Here is a 15,200-nt window from a genome sequence, read left to right as displayed (position 1 = left end):
GTAAATACATATCTTACTCTTTCATTCCTATCTTTTGATTCCTTAACAGGAAACAGGAAAGTTTTAAAGTGATAAGAGAGACCCACAAAATTCAAAAAATACTCTATGACTAATAATATTCAAACCCTCTACTAAACTTACATATCTATAAAAGTTTTTAACACTGGTGGAAAAGGGAAGAGAGATTTAAAGCAAGCGTCTTTCTCCCTCTTCTCCCTTTCCCCATGTATTTTAAAAAAAATTAAAAGATTTTTGTTTTAGTTCAGTTTGACCATCTTTGGCTGTGGAGACTGGGTAACTCAACTAAGTAATCTGGAAAAGCAACAATTTAGTAATTTTGATTTTTAATTTTAAAATATTTTGAATCCTTGACACGTAGCTGTGCAAAGATTTTTAAAAAACAAATTCCATATGATGCTTTTTTAGACAGATCAGCTTGGTTCACAACCATATGACTAAAACAAGTTTTTCCTTCATAACAAAAAAAAAAATCATAGTACAGATTCTTCCTTCATTTACACTCACAGCATCAGCAGGACTGCACAGGTCCAAAGTAGAATTTAGGTTGCATCTGTGGCTCAGTTAAACGCAACACTGAAATTTCAGATTTTACTCAGGTGGATAACAACCACCAACCAGGATGGTGCAGAGTTGATCAAATTAAGCAGCTTCCATTAAAACAAAAAAGAGTAAGATTAAAAAGAGCTTTTCTAAGACTTTAGAAAGCAAAAAACAACAACCAGACATATCTTATGTATTCCTAAAATCCTGACTGAATATTGCAATATACTTTCCAAGGGCAACTACATTTCCACCCACAGAATTTCCATTTATTTAGAAGAGAAATGAGGTCAGCAGGTGGCCGTGACAATCAGTGTTAAGGTGTTCTGTTCATGTGCTCATTTATTTAGTCTCCTGGCTACTTCTAATATCCTATTTCCCAAACCATTTTGAAGCTGTTTACTCTGAGAATGCACCTATGCTAGCTGTGCTCAATGGCTCCCCTGTACACTTCCATATCCCTGTGATCTGATCTTTAATCAGCTTTATAAATATACAGATGTCAATTTTGGCATTAAAAGGTAATCCTGACCTTCTAAATCTTACTGATGGAGCACATATGCAACCTGGAAACAGGGAAAGGCCACAATGAGGAATCAGTGCTTCAACTGATCCTTAGAAGAGACCAGGGATCAAAGTAACAAGCAAGCAGAAAGCACTAAAGAATGAGAGGGTAAGCTCCCTCATACAGTGAATTCCTTCATGCCAAATCTCACACTGATTCTGCATGACTCACAAAGTCACACCACAAAACGGTATCTGACACTATTTTCAGCTGGTCTGCTCCTCATCTTTCTTTCCCTCTCATTTTACTACTTTTTTTGTGTCAGATAAATATAGGAACTTCAGAATGGCTAATTAAAAAAACAAGGTCTCAAGCATAATATCTTCGTTACAACAGAAATCCATATTAATAAAATCGTTTTAATCTTAAATACAAACATAGAAAAAAACATCTCTAGTCTTCTCTTATAAATTAAATTTCTGTCAAAGACCAAATCATGCAACCTTGTGGTCTACATATATAGCTATCCAAACCACTACCACCAAAGCTAACTTTCGTTGTCAAGTAGAATAAAGAGCCCAATAAACTAAAAAAAGGTTTTTACAGATGTCCAATGGTAATCTGAACTGACATTTTTTCTGATTTTAAATTATCCAAATTTACCCCATTCAGAAAGTAAATCAATCCAAGACTATCTATCGAAGGCCCCATGGTCTTACCTCATAATGCTCTAAATAAAGCAACCCCCACCTCCCAAATAAAAGGAATTAAGTCTCTCTTTTCAAATTGGAAAAATCATAGTCAGCTCTGGCCCTAAAATAGCTACTACACCTTACATTAACATCTGTACCAATTCCCAACCCCGCTGCAGAGAATCAGATATCAACTACTAAGATGGGAGGGAAACAAAAAAAATGTGGCCTTTCATCCCAAAGGATTCTAAAATGCTTTACTATAGCTAGGACTATAGTTAGAGGATTAGCCAGCCCCAATACCAAAGTCCAGACACATCTGTGATGGAAGACAAAAGCTATTAATGGTACATAGTAATACTGTAAAATGGCTTAAGATTGATACAGTATTCTTCACGTACTAACAGAAACTGCAATGAAAACATGAAATTCCCTACTCTGAAACGCCACCCTGCTTTGATCCAACAAAATCTGGATTTGCTAATCTTCTGGGCATAAGGCAAGGCATATTCTCTTTTCCAGGGATTTAATAAGGGTAGGTGGGGAGGGGAAGAGATGAATGGGCTGAATGAAGTTAATTTTATTGGCTCTTTTTTCTTGGGAGTCTAACATTTACTACTTATAGATAAAGGCTTGGCTCAACTATTTATTTATATCTAATTGTATTTTGGAATTTCTTCTATTTTTCTACATTTTTTAAACTTACTGTGAAGCTCCTAGAGCACTGGATAGGGTTTTCATAAGTTAAATAAATGTAAGTAGGCAGAATGTAATTACCTAACATAGGAATTTGGACAGGAACTAGGGCAGCCTAATGACCACCATCAGGAAATCCCCTGGTGTCATGCCAAAAATTACTAATCAGTACGATTGGGACTATTTAGAAAGGATATGATTAAGAGGATATATAATACAGCTAGACAACAAAATGAACATTAGAATAAATAGCATCTGAATTACCTTCTCTATTAATACTTAAATTGTAAACTCTTTAGGGCAGGGACAGTCTTTTGTTTTGTTTGTTTTGTATTTGTACAGCACCTAGCAAAATGAGGTCCAGGTCAATGACTGTGGCTCCTACAGACTAGAACAACAACACTGAACAAGGGACACTCCATGATTGTGGCACTCAATGCCACAAGGTAACTTTGTGGCCAAGAACCTTGTAGGGTTAAAAATACAATTAGACATTTATATAGATGAGAACATCCTTAGTTACATTACATTGGAAAAATATTTTTTCCCTAAGAGATAAACCTCTATGCTTCAGGGTATAAGCCAACCACCCACAGATGTGAGTTATGAACATACTTTTGCTATGGGAAGGTTATGCTTTAACTGGTAACTACAGGGTTTCATGCACCATTCCTAGTTACATCATCTTTTCCTAAATCAATGGGTACTGACCACTGTCTGATACATGGATTAGAATCAGACCAGTGATCTGATCTGGCGTGACAATTCATATGATTTTGCATATAATAATTTATATATTTCAGCTCTATGATTAGATAGCCAAACCTCTGAACCTTCGACCTCCTTAGCTGTTGCTCACAACAGAATACAAATAAGTAGTGGTTGACAACTCCCTAGTTGCATCTATGGAATGCAGACATAATATAGTGAAAATATATTACCTTTCTATCAGAGTTGATAATTTACATGGTACATAAAAGGAAGATACCCTATTGTATCTGGTACATCTTTTAAAGCTTCACCTAGATTCTCCTCCCCGTCTACTCTCCTGAAATAGAAGTGTTAGTATGCTAAGTTTCACTGACAGTTTAGCAGAACGGGCCCTCTGCCACAGCGCTCTTCTAAACACTAGATTACTTACAACAGACTTTGAGGAGAGTTTAAGGGCATCTTGGACAGCATCGGGCAGGGAGCTGGGCAGCAAGTGACACCTACTAATCTGTGGTGAGGGAAAGAGATCATGTAATGCACAATGCCACTGCAGCATTGACTGTGCTGCACACTTAATCGGAAGGAGACAAAAAGCTGAACTCAAACAAACAATCTCAGTTGGGAAGGGTAGATTTATTTGCAGATCAGGCAAACCTTGTTCATCTTGGAAGATATTCTGTACATAAGCTACTTTTTTAAAAATAACTGTTATCGACAACAATATATTTGGAGTTTCGGCTACCAAGAAAGATTAAAGAGGGAATTCCAAGCAAGCAGTCCTTGTACTTCCCTGGTGTATGTCTCAGGGATAGTTTCACTGCCTTGGATAGGTTTTGTAACAGGGACTCAAAATTGCAGTTTTGGCTAAAAGCCTGCCCAAGTAATTATCTTCCCCTTCTAGTTGTCTCCCAACCTCCAAAGGCTTTGGTTCCTCAAGATTTAACCAAGGACTATTCTTCCTACTCAGAACGCTATGCTCTGGAGAGACTAAAATGTCCTTTTCCTGTGTTTTTTCTGTCAGATATCTATTTCCTAAGGCTGACTACAATTTCTCTCAAAGAGCCAAGGTTATTGCACAGGGTGAGTAATCTCTTCTTCGAGTAGCATCCCTACGGGTGCGCCACTCTTAGTGAATCCCGAGCAGTGTCCATCACAGAAGAGAGAAGTAGTTACCCACCTTGTGCAGTTAAAGATGGTTCTTCGAGTTTGTCCCCCTATGGGTGCTCCACTGTAGGTGTGTCTCCGTCTCTGCACTGCTGATCAAAGGACTTTGGTAGCAGTGTAAGTTGGGCCTGCACGTGCACTGTCTTACCTTGTGCTGTGCCACAAGGCTAGCCAGAGCACGCGGGCTAACTGTCCTCAGTTCCTTCTCTACCACAGGGTCATAACAAGAACTCTGAAGTAGAGGGGAGGACAGTGGGTTTTGGAGCATCCATAGGGACACACATCTTGAAGAACCACTGTTACTGCACAAAGTGAGTAACAACTTCGAGTAGTGTCCCTATGGGTGCTCCACTTCAGGTGACTCAGAGCAGTATCCCTTTTGGAGGTTTGGGACTTCGGAGTCGCGTCAGTTACAGATGACAGTACTGTTGAGCCAAAGATGTCCCATCCCCATCCTGGAGTGGTAGCATGGACACTTCTTGTTCTGGTAAGTGGTGAACAGGTCTAAGGACTGTGTTCCCCATCATGTGAAGAGGTCGTGGAGTACTGACAGCTGCATCTTCCACTCGTGATCATGCAGGAATTTGCGACTGAGGCTGTCCACTATCGAGCTCTGAATGCCCAGGAGGTAGGCCGCAGACAAAATGACGTTATGAGAGCTGCACCAGTTCCATAGTCTCATTGCCTCCACTGCCCCCTCCCCAATGGTTGATGCAGTACATGCAGGCTATGCTATCTGTTCGGATCTTTGTACGTGATCCTGCTATCAGCAGGAGGAAATGGGCGCAGGCATTTCTGACCGCTCTGAGTTTGAGGAGATTGATGTGTAGAGATATCCCTATAGGTGACAATTTGCCTTGCATCATGAGGATGTTTAAATGCACGCCAGTCAGCATTAGAGATGTGGCGGTGGTAAGGAGCAATGATGGTGATATCTGTGAGAAGGGGATTCCTTTGCATGCACTGGTTGGGTCCTTCTACCAGTCTAAGCAGTTTTCATCCCGGTAGGTAGTGACAGGGGTTTGTCCAACCTGTCCCTGTGCGGTTTGTAAACCTAACTGAACCATAGTTGGAGCCATCACATGTGGAGTCTGGCGTGTGGTATCACTGCCATGCGTGCCACCATATGCCCCAATAGTTGAGGGCAGAGTCTGGCTGGTATTTGGGCAATGCGTTGAGCTGTGTCTATGAGCGAGACCAGGAATAGGAAACTGTAGTGAGGTAGGAAGGCTTTGGCCTGTAAAGCGTCTAGGTCGGCCCCTATGAATTCTAGGTGTTGCACTGGTGTGAGGGTTGACTTCTGGATGTTGATCTGTAAGCCCAGCTCTGTAAACAAGTGTATCATAGTGTCGATGGCTCTACGAGCCTCTTGGAGCGATCAGGCTCTGAGGAGACTATCTATCCATACCTGGATGATTATTATCCCTTGCAAGCATAAATGAGCAGCTACCACAGAGAGAACTTTGGAAAATACTTTCAGGGCTGATTAGAGTCCGAAGGGAAGGACTCTGTATTGGTAATGGTAATGTCCCAGAGTGAATCTGAGAAATCGACCGTGAGCTGGTAGGATCGAAATGTGAAAGTAGGTGTCCTGTAGGTTGAGGGCCAAAAACCAGTCTCCCTGTTCCAGTGATGGAATGATCATCTAGAAGGTGACCATCTTGAACTTCTGAGCTTTGACAAACTTGTTGAGAGCTCTGAGATCCAGTATGGGTCTCCAAACTCCCTTTCTTTTGGTTATTAGGAAGTAACAAGAGTAGAATCCTTTGCCTCATAGATGATGAGGTACTGGTTGTATGGCTCCTAATTGGAGGAGCTGATCTATCTCCTGTCGTAGTAGACTCTCATGAGAAGGGTCCCTGAAGAGGAGTGGGGACAGGTGTTGTGGAGGGGGTAGAGAAATGAAGTGGATGGAGTAGCCATATTGGATGAGCTCTAAGACCCCTCTGTCCAACATTATGCGTTCCCAGGCACTGCAGAACCCTGCCAAACGGTGATCAAATGGGTGCATAATCACAGTCAGTTGCAGGGAGTGGTCTTGCAGTTCCTCGACCTGCCCACCAAATGAGGTGCTTAGAGGCAGGGGGCTGGGTCAAACATTGTGGCTCCCCAATGGCTTGCGCTTCAGGTATTTCTCCTTTTTTCTTTGCAGCTCATAATGGTGCTATGATGGGAATTGAGTTGCATACAGCCTGTATTGGGACTGCGGGGCTAAAGCGTCTCTTTTGTCCCGGTGTAGATTCCCAGCAACCTGAGGGTGGCCCTGGAATCCTTCAAGGTATGGAGGGAGGCATCTATCTTCTCAGCAAAGAGCTTTTAACCCTTGAACAGGAGGTCTTCTACTGTGGTCTGCACCTACTTTGGGAATCCCAACAAGTGGAGCCATGACTCTCGCCTCATCACCACAGCTGTAGAGATGGATCTAGCTCTCGTGTCGGCAGTGTCGGGGACTGATGGTAGCAATATTTTTGCCACTAGTTGTCCCTCCTGAACGATGACAGTTTATCAATAGTGTCATTCAGCTTATTGCAGTTTGTGTAATTGTATTTTGCCGTGAACGCCTGATAGCTGACAATGTGGAATTGTAAGGTTGCCGAGAAATATGCCTTCCTGCCAAAGAGATCAAGGCGCTTCCAACCCCCCTCCCCCCGCCCCCCATCAAAGGGCCTTGCCCTGGAATGGTGTTGTCACATGATTTCACGGCATCCACCACAATGGAATTGGGTGACGGGTGGGAGAAAAGGAACTCTGATTCCTTTGTGGGGACATAATATTGCTTCTCCTCACACTTGCATATTGGGGCAACAGATGACAAGGTTTGCCACACTGTTTTAGCCAGGTCTAAGATGGCTTCATTAACTGGAAGGGTGATCTTCAAGGACGATAAAGAGTAGAGGATATCAAGGAGCTGCTGGTGTGTGTCCCTAACCTCCTCCAGTGGTATGTGGAGGATATCCACTACTCTTTTCACCAGCTCCTCGATAAATCAGAAGTTATCTGCCATGGACGGTGGTGAAGGCATGTATGCTTCGTCTAGGGTGAAGCCACTGGACGAAGCTTGAAGCTCGCAAAGCAGGTAGTTTTGCCACCCCAGGGTCCCAATATGGCCATTGTGGTGACATAGGGCCTGGTAGAGATGCTCATGGGTGGCACTCCCGCACCCTCTCCTATGGAGCTTGGGAGGAGTACTGTGAGACCTCAATCTGGCTCACTATCTGACCCCTCAACTTGACAGTGGAGAGGCATGGCATGATTGCAGGAATATCCCCTGTGCCTGGCAAAGGCTCAGTGCCGTGATGTCGGTACCGAGGGGTTGAGACTCGGGTGCCTCCGTCATGCAGTGGTCCCTTGTCCAGTGGAATTCCTCCAGTACTGATTGTCCCTGTGGCAGTGCTGGGGGAGGTGGAGACCTCATCTGTGCCGGGTGGGCTACTGTCACTGGCGGTACCAAGGTGGGTGGGAGAAGAGGAATTCAGAGTCCTTGGTAGGGATACCCTCTTACAAGTGGGTTTCACTGTAGAGAGGGTTTGCCAGATGGTCCTAGTGGATTCCAACAGAGCCTCATTAATAGGGAGGGCAATTCTAGCTGGTACGTCAGAGTGCAGAATGTCCAAGAGCTTGTGTTGGGGTTCTCTGATCTCCTCTAGGGGTATCTTCAGAGAGACCGCCACCTGCTTAACAAAGTCCTGGAACTGTCAAAAATCATCAGCCACCAATGGTGAGGGAGAAATCAAGGCTTCATCTGGTGAAGAGGACAAGATGGTAGTTTGAGACATTGCTTTTTTTGTCCACCCTGGTATCCTGCTCCTCAAATGTTTCCTCCTGTTGCTGGTGGGGGGAGAGAAGCTTGTGTCTCCCTATCATCCCTATAGGATAGGGTCTGGGCCCTAGAGAATTACCAGCAATAGACTGCCCAGAGATCCCAATATGGCCATTTAGAATCATAGAATATCAGGGTTGGAAGAGATCTCAGGAGGTCATCTAGTCCAACCCCCTGCTCAAAGCAGGACCAACACCAACTAAATCATCCCAGCCAGGCCCATACATATGATGGGATGGAATCCAGGGTTACTCCCACCAGGATTGATAAGGTCCTGGAGCATCTTCCCTGTCCCTTTGGGAGACAGTTAGTGTAAGGTATAATCGGAGAACCTTGCACTGAAATGGAAGCAGCACAGGGGAAATCATCAACAACATCCTCCTCTTCTTCAAATGAAGGAGCTCCCAGAGGAAAGGGTGGGTGGAGAGTGTGACGGTACTGGGGATGCAAAAGGATCCCGCTACCAAGAGGTTCTCTATACAGAAATATGCTTGGTACCTGTCAGCAATGGAGACTCTGGATCAGAAGCCATCACCAAGTCTCTCTGGTATCTGAAGTCCTGCAGTACCAACAGATGTTTTAGTACCCGAGTGTTTGTCCTTCTCAGATTATACCAGAGGCATAAGGCACTTCAAGGCTGCAACAATGAGGCTGGAGGCTTACGTGGTACCGTGACACTTGGTACGAGCATTGAAAGAGGAGTCAGAGTTGATGGTACTGATCTTCTATGTTTGGTGCCATCCCTAGACAATGATGCAGGGTCTTCCTAGAGCCCTGTTTTCTCACATCCCCTGTACCGAACGAGTGTTTCCCCTCTATTGTACAAAGCCTCGAAGACCTCTGAGGAGACTGGAGACCAAGGTCTTTTTGAGGGAGAAGCCCCAAGAAGGGAACTAGATCTGGTTTTCTGAGAGGATTTGAAGGAAGGCTCTGAGGATTTCTATTTCTTAGGAAAATGTTGCACCGAGGTGGAAGTGGGGGTAGAAATTCCTGAAGACTGATGGCCAGGAGGCTCCCGACCTGGTTCCAAAGGAGATCGGGGGAACGCTCCATCACGAGGAGTTGAAGTTTGAGTTTTTGGTTCTTCTGGACCCTAGATTTCGGGGCTAGACAGAAGTTTCACTTCTTGCCTACCTCGGCAAATACGGAGCTTCTCCTTACATTAGCTAGCTGGTTTATTACTTGTAGTTAGTTTAGTGTGTGCGTGCGTGTTTGGGGGGGGGGGGGGGGGGGGACAAACAAAAAAAAAATTCTTTGGTAATAGAGACTTGTTCCATTCCCTGCAGGAAAATTCTCCCTGTGAGGGGCATGCCCAATTCACTTGGGTTTAAATGCTGCCTCTCATGTAAAGAGGCCATCCCAGTCAGCGATGGATACTGCAAGTAGGTTAGCTACCTGGGTGAGACCCAAGTGCTATAGAGGTGGACATGCTATCTCTGTCTCGGGCCCAGGCAATTGAGAAGGAACTGAGGGCGAAACCAAATGGACACTCCTAATAAAAATCTATGATCAAGGGTGTGTGGTGCGCGCGCGCATGCGCACACACCCACCCACCCAGTGGGATACCCATAGGGACCCTACCTAAAGAAAAATTACTTCTATACCAACAATCAGCTGAGGAAGCACAGGTTGGCCCTGTCACGTCTGAGATACTTCCTCTGTCTCTGAAAGCACTAATTGCATAAGTTACCTTTATCTCTTTTTTTAACCCACTTTATTTTTTAATTCTGACAAAGAAAGCAGAGTTTGATGAAGTAGACTATGAAATTCCTGTTCAGAAGCAGAGAAGACTGAAAAGAAGACATCATAGCAACAGAGGAAAGAGAGAAAAGGAACACCAAGAAATCTATACAAGCTCACAGAAGAATATGATCTGGCAGTGACAAAGAGAGATGAGCCCAAGCTGTAAAAGTTGGAACAGATCCAAGCTTCCCCAAATATTGAGGATGATCTAAATCATTGTTTTGGATCTAATCCATCTCTACTTCTGAAGACAAGGAAAACATTAGTGAACAATAGGCCGCAGTATTGTGTTTTTATTAAAAAAAATTATTTATTAAAAAAATCTTAAATTCTACCTCTATATGATTTACATATTAAAAACTATTCACTTACCTGTATGTCTTGCTTATCTACTGCAGAAGCAAGCCACAGACTTGAAAAACGGAGTGGGAAAACAATGCCCCTATAAGAATGCCGGGCTTTCCTCTGAGTATGAGCAGCCAGACAATCAACTAAAAGTTTACTGAGAGACTTTGCTTCTGCTTGATAAAAATACAGTTGTCAGTGTGTGAAGTAATTTGCCAGGGACAGTTCTCCAAATAAGCCAACAAACTGACAAATGCAGAAAGTCATTTTTGCATTCTGGGGAATTTGAGGTTTTATTCTTCATAGCAAGGTGAGAAAAACAAAATTCGCAGAATGCACATATAAATCCTCCATCAACTTCCAGACACTTTGCTTATTTGAGAAATCAGCCTTTGAAAAGATGTTTATCCCCTCTGCCTCACACCTTCTCCTGTACCCTCCCTGACTCAGACCTCTCCCCCTCCATAGCTTTGCCCGCTTCTGCCCACTAATGTATTACTTTCTTTTGCCCCAATGCTGAGCATTGGCCTGGATCTGTTCCCATTGAAGTCAATGGTAAAACTTCATTTGACTTCAGTGGAAACAGATGGGCCAATGCAGAGCACAGCTGAAATTTCACCCTTGATTTATATTTAAGGAGTTAAAAGGCCAGGGTCTACATGCATGTAGAGTGATAAAGTTTGGATTACCACAAACAAAAAGATTTTTGCAATGTCTCTGAGTTTTAGATTATGAAACGTAAACAAGCCATTTACGTTAAATACCGTGTTCAAGTTTAGAGCCCAAAAAATTCAATTCATATTTCAACAATCATAGAACACTTAAGCAGTCTTAACAAAGAGTCCTCATATATATCAATAACAATTAAGATGGTGAATTAAGCAACACACTAAAGAAAATCCTTGAATCACATTCATCCAATCTAGTTTTTTTTATATTATATATTTACTTACAAGTACTTGTTAAAATATATTACATCAAGAAAGTCAAATGACTGTGAAGTAGCTTTTCACATTACCTCTGGAGTGTTTTTCTTGAACTCACGACTTTGCTCAATAAGCTTTTTTCTAGACTGCTCGCTTTCATCTTGTCGGTTAGCCAATACCGTTGCTGTGGCATCAAGCTCTCTCTGTCAGGAAAAGGAACAGCAAGATTGTAATTGCTCTTAGTTGAAGAGAAGGTCATTTACTCCAGATAAATAAAAATATAAGCCTTTATACCGACTCCTCTCAAGAATTCCCAGAACAAAGATACCAACCTCCAGAAATTACTTCCCTTGAATGTAATTAAACACTAAGTGCTACAGAATTTAAATTCTGTCCTGAAACCAAAAATGACTGTTGTTTGCATGTGGGAAAATCAAACAGATATTTTCTCAAACACATTTAGGGTTATACAATAGTAAGGTAATATAGTAAGATACCAGAAGCAAAACTAATGCAACATATACCTCATAATAATCCCCAAATCAAACTAATGTAGCATGTCTACTCAGGACCATCGCTACCCATACACAAAGTATGCAGCTGCGTAGGGCACCAGGAAATTTGGGGCATAAAATTTCCTGCTGCCCTGCGCAGCTGTGTGCTGCTACAGCCCCTGCCCCACCTCTTCCCCATGGCCCCCGCCCCAGTCCTGCCCCCATCCCGTCCCTGTTCTGCCCCTTCCCCAAAGCCCCTGCCCTGCTCTGCCCCCATCCCACCCCTGCTCTGCCCCTTCCCCAAAGCCCCTGCCCTGCTCTGCCTCTGCCCCCACCCCTACGAGGACCGCAGCAGGACCGGGCCTGCACTCACCGGCAGCGGAAAGTGCAGTGACACGGCCCCTGCCGCGCCATTGGTGAGTACTGGGGGGCGGTTCCCTCCCCCTACCCCCCAAGCCAGCCTCCCCCTGCCCCCTGTGGAGGCCTGGGGCCCCCACACACACCCCCTACGGGGGGGGAGGCTGCATAGGGCTCCAGAATAGCTAGAGACAGTCCTGTGTCTACTTCAAGTCCAAGTCCGTTCCATTTTTAAATGGCTTACATCACCTGTTTCGTTTGCCGGCTTTGGAACCACTCTCTGTCTTAGGTATTCTGAGTGAAAAAGCTATGTTTGAATAACTGAAGTACAAGTTCTTCCTCAACGTCAACCGATGATGGCTTTACTTCAAAGTTATTTTTAAGATCACAAACTGCTCTCTGGGATCATTATGTTCTTCTCCATACAAAATTTTTAAAATTAGGGGACATCCCTCAATAAGAGACTTCCTTCTGTTCTAAAGACCAAATGATCTTTTCCTCTGTCTCTGCTTCATATTGGAACTTGTCCCCCTTACGTTATCAATAACTGTAGTTATCCCTTTGCTGATTGTTTTGTCACCAGAACACCACACAATAGCCTTCATCTGTAGTCATATTTTATGAATGCCAGAATAACTTCCACCAATTTATTGTAAACAGAACTACCAATACAGCCGTAGCATTACTGCCAAGCTTCGCCCAAGTGATTTCAACATACGATCCACCATCACATCTTTCTTCTGTACTCAACACCATACTTCAAATTAAACCATGCTGCATTGCATGGGTCACTTATCAGCATATAAGCCAACACTATTCAAATCATTCTGCATCACTCTGCTTGCTTTTGCAATATTTAAATGTTATATTTAAAATACTAACTTTCCCACTCAGATACGTGCAACATTTTCACTTAAGTCAACAGGTGCTATATCCATGCATTTATGGAGAGAATCTGGCACTATATTTTCTTTACTTTTAATTTATTTTCTTTCATTTTGACTTGCTAAAGTGAGGCATAATGTAGACAGGTTCTGAACCATCTTCTCCACATAACTCTGCCAATAAACCTTGGTCTTGGCCTAAAGAACCTCTGCTATTCTCCAGGGCAGAAATGGCCAATCCTATGAAACTGAATGAAAGACTTAGATATAAACAAATATCAATTTAAAAAAATCAGATTGACACAACCAGATGAAAAATATAAGGCCAAGATTTTAGCTCTTGAGCCTCTTTCTAGGCATTTTGTGAAAGAAATCTGGATTAAAATTATTGGTTCTCTCATATGTAAATCCTGCCACTTTTCTGTTACTTCTAGGCTCAAACTAATTTAACAAATCTGAAGCATAGACTGGGTTGACGTGCACATATTTTACATGATTCTGTAAGTTCAACGGGGTTGGGGGGGGAGAAGAGGACGGGGTCTGAGATTTTTCTGTTGCAGCACCCAACTCAGAAGGATTCTGAAGGTTTTTTTCTTAATTTTCACTTCCTCACAAAGAGATATCTTAAGTTTCTTACTATTACATATAGACCATAGTTAATTTAATCCTAAAAAATATGATATATCTGAACTAGGAACCATCCTGGAGATAGTGATCCAAATATCCACATAACACTCTTTTAAAAAAAAAAAAAAAAAAAACCACCACCGCTCAATATTTCTGACTTTAAGGAAAATGTTAAGGCAATATCTCCAACAGATTTTGGTTTGAAATTCTATAATATACAGTATATGAAATCTATTGCAGAAAAGTGGAAAATACTTAACAGTTGGATAAGCCACATTTGAAATTCATCCCAGTTAATTTTATGCAAGACAAAAGAGCAACAGAAACCAATGTGGTTAGACTTTACAATAAAGAGCAATAAGGGCTAAACAGAAGGCTTTTCAAAAATATAAATAAAATCTGGTAAGGACAACGATTTGGAAATCTATATTTTAGAAATAAGCAGAAGTTAAAAGCAAGAAGAAAAACTGATGACACTGGAGAGAATTGCAGTAGATAAAATATCAAGCAAATGCTGTCTACTAAGTAGTATTAGTAATAAATTAGAAAAAAGAATAGAGAAGTAGTAGATTTGTCAATACAGTTTTTTGCTTCCAATTTTAGAGAAGAGGAACAAAGTGACGAATTGCTTCAGACAAAGATCTTATTTTGCACTATGAGAGTAGAGGAGTTAGATAGTAGGTTAGACACTCCTTCTGGCCTGTTTGCTTTCTGCCAGTCTACTGGTATAAAGCAGATTTTAAGGCAGCTGATCCAGCCTCTTGAGAATTTCCTTTGCACAGAGGAATCCCTTGCTGGTGAGAAACCAGTACCCATGCTATGCCACCCTTCAACATACTGGGCATGCCCAGGAAAAAAGGAGAATGGCAGAGATGAGAGACTATGTATCAATACTCCCAAGCTGCTGAAATGACAGCTTGACACAGTGGATAGAAAGCGTAATGTCCTGGTCCACTGTCTATGAGTAACAATAGAAAGCGCTATGAATAGTTTAAAGAAAAGGAGTACTTGTGGCACCTTAGAGACTAAACAATTTATTTGAGCATAAGCTTTCGTGAGCTACAGCTCACTTCATCGGATGCATACTGTGGAAAATACAGAACATGTTTTTATACACACAGACCATGAAAAAATGGGTGTTCATCACTACAAAAGGTTCTCTCTCCCCCCACCCCACTCTCCTGTTGGTAATAGCTTATCTAAAGTGATCACTCTCCTTACAATGTGTATGATAATCAAGGTGGGCCATTTCCAGCACAAATCCAGGGTTTAACAAGAACGTCTGAGGAACAGTGGGGGGGCAAGGGGGAGGGAAGGAATAAACAAGGGGAAATAGGTTACTTTTTATAATGAATCAACCATTCCCAGTCTCTATTCAAGCCTAAGTTAATTGTATCCAATTTGCAAATTAATTCCAATTCAGCAGTCTCTCATTGGAGTCTGTTTTCGAAGTTTTTTTTGTTGAAGGATAGTCACTTTGAGATCAGAAATCGATTGACCAGAGAGATTGAAGTGTTCTCCGAGTGGTTTATGAATGTTATAATTCTTGACATCTGATTTGTGTCCATTTATTCTTTTACGTAGAGACTGTCCAGTTTGCCCAATGGACATGGCAGAGGGGCATTGCTGGCACATGATGGCATATATCACATTGGTAGATGTGCAGGTGAACGAG

General features: G+C 42.4%; 1 protein-coding gene across 13 annotated transcripts in view; it reads right to left on the bottom strand.

Moving 5' to 3' along the window:
• The window catches only part of CUX1 (cut like homeobox 1), a 382,370-nt gene that overhangs the window by 301,428 nt on the left and 65,742 nt on the right, over positions 1 to 15,200 (bottom strand). For 12 of the 13 annotated variants that reach the window (XM_037880470.2, XM_037880466.2, XM_037880469.2 and 9 more), the window contains one exon: positions 11,256 to 11,366. In XM_037880470.2, coding sequence (XP_037736398.1) covers positions 11,256 to 11,366 — 111 coding nt within the window. The remainder of the gene's footprint in view (positions 1 to 11,255; positions 11,367 to 15,200) is intronic. The other variant, XM_043531061.1, reaches the window with a different exon arrangement.

Source organism: Chelonia mydas, chromosome 17 (genome assembly GCF_015237465.2).
Source record: "Chelonia mydas isolate rCheMyd1 chromosome 17, rCheMyd1.pri.v2, whole genome shotgun sequence".
In the NCBI taxonomy this organism is placed as follows: Eukaryota; Metazoa; Chordata; order Testudines; family Cheloniidae; genus Chelonia; species Chelonia mydas.
This window is presented reverse-complemented; position numbering and strand designations above follow the sequence as displayed.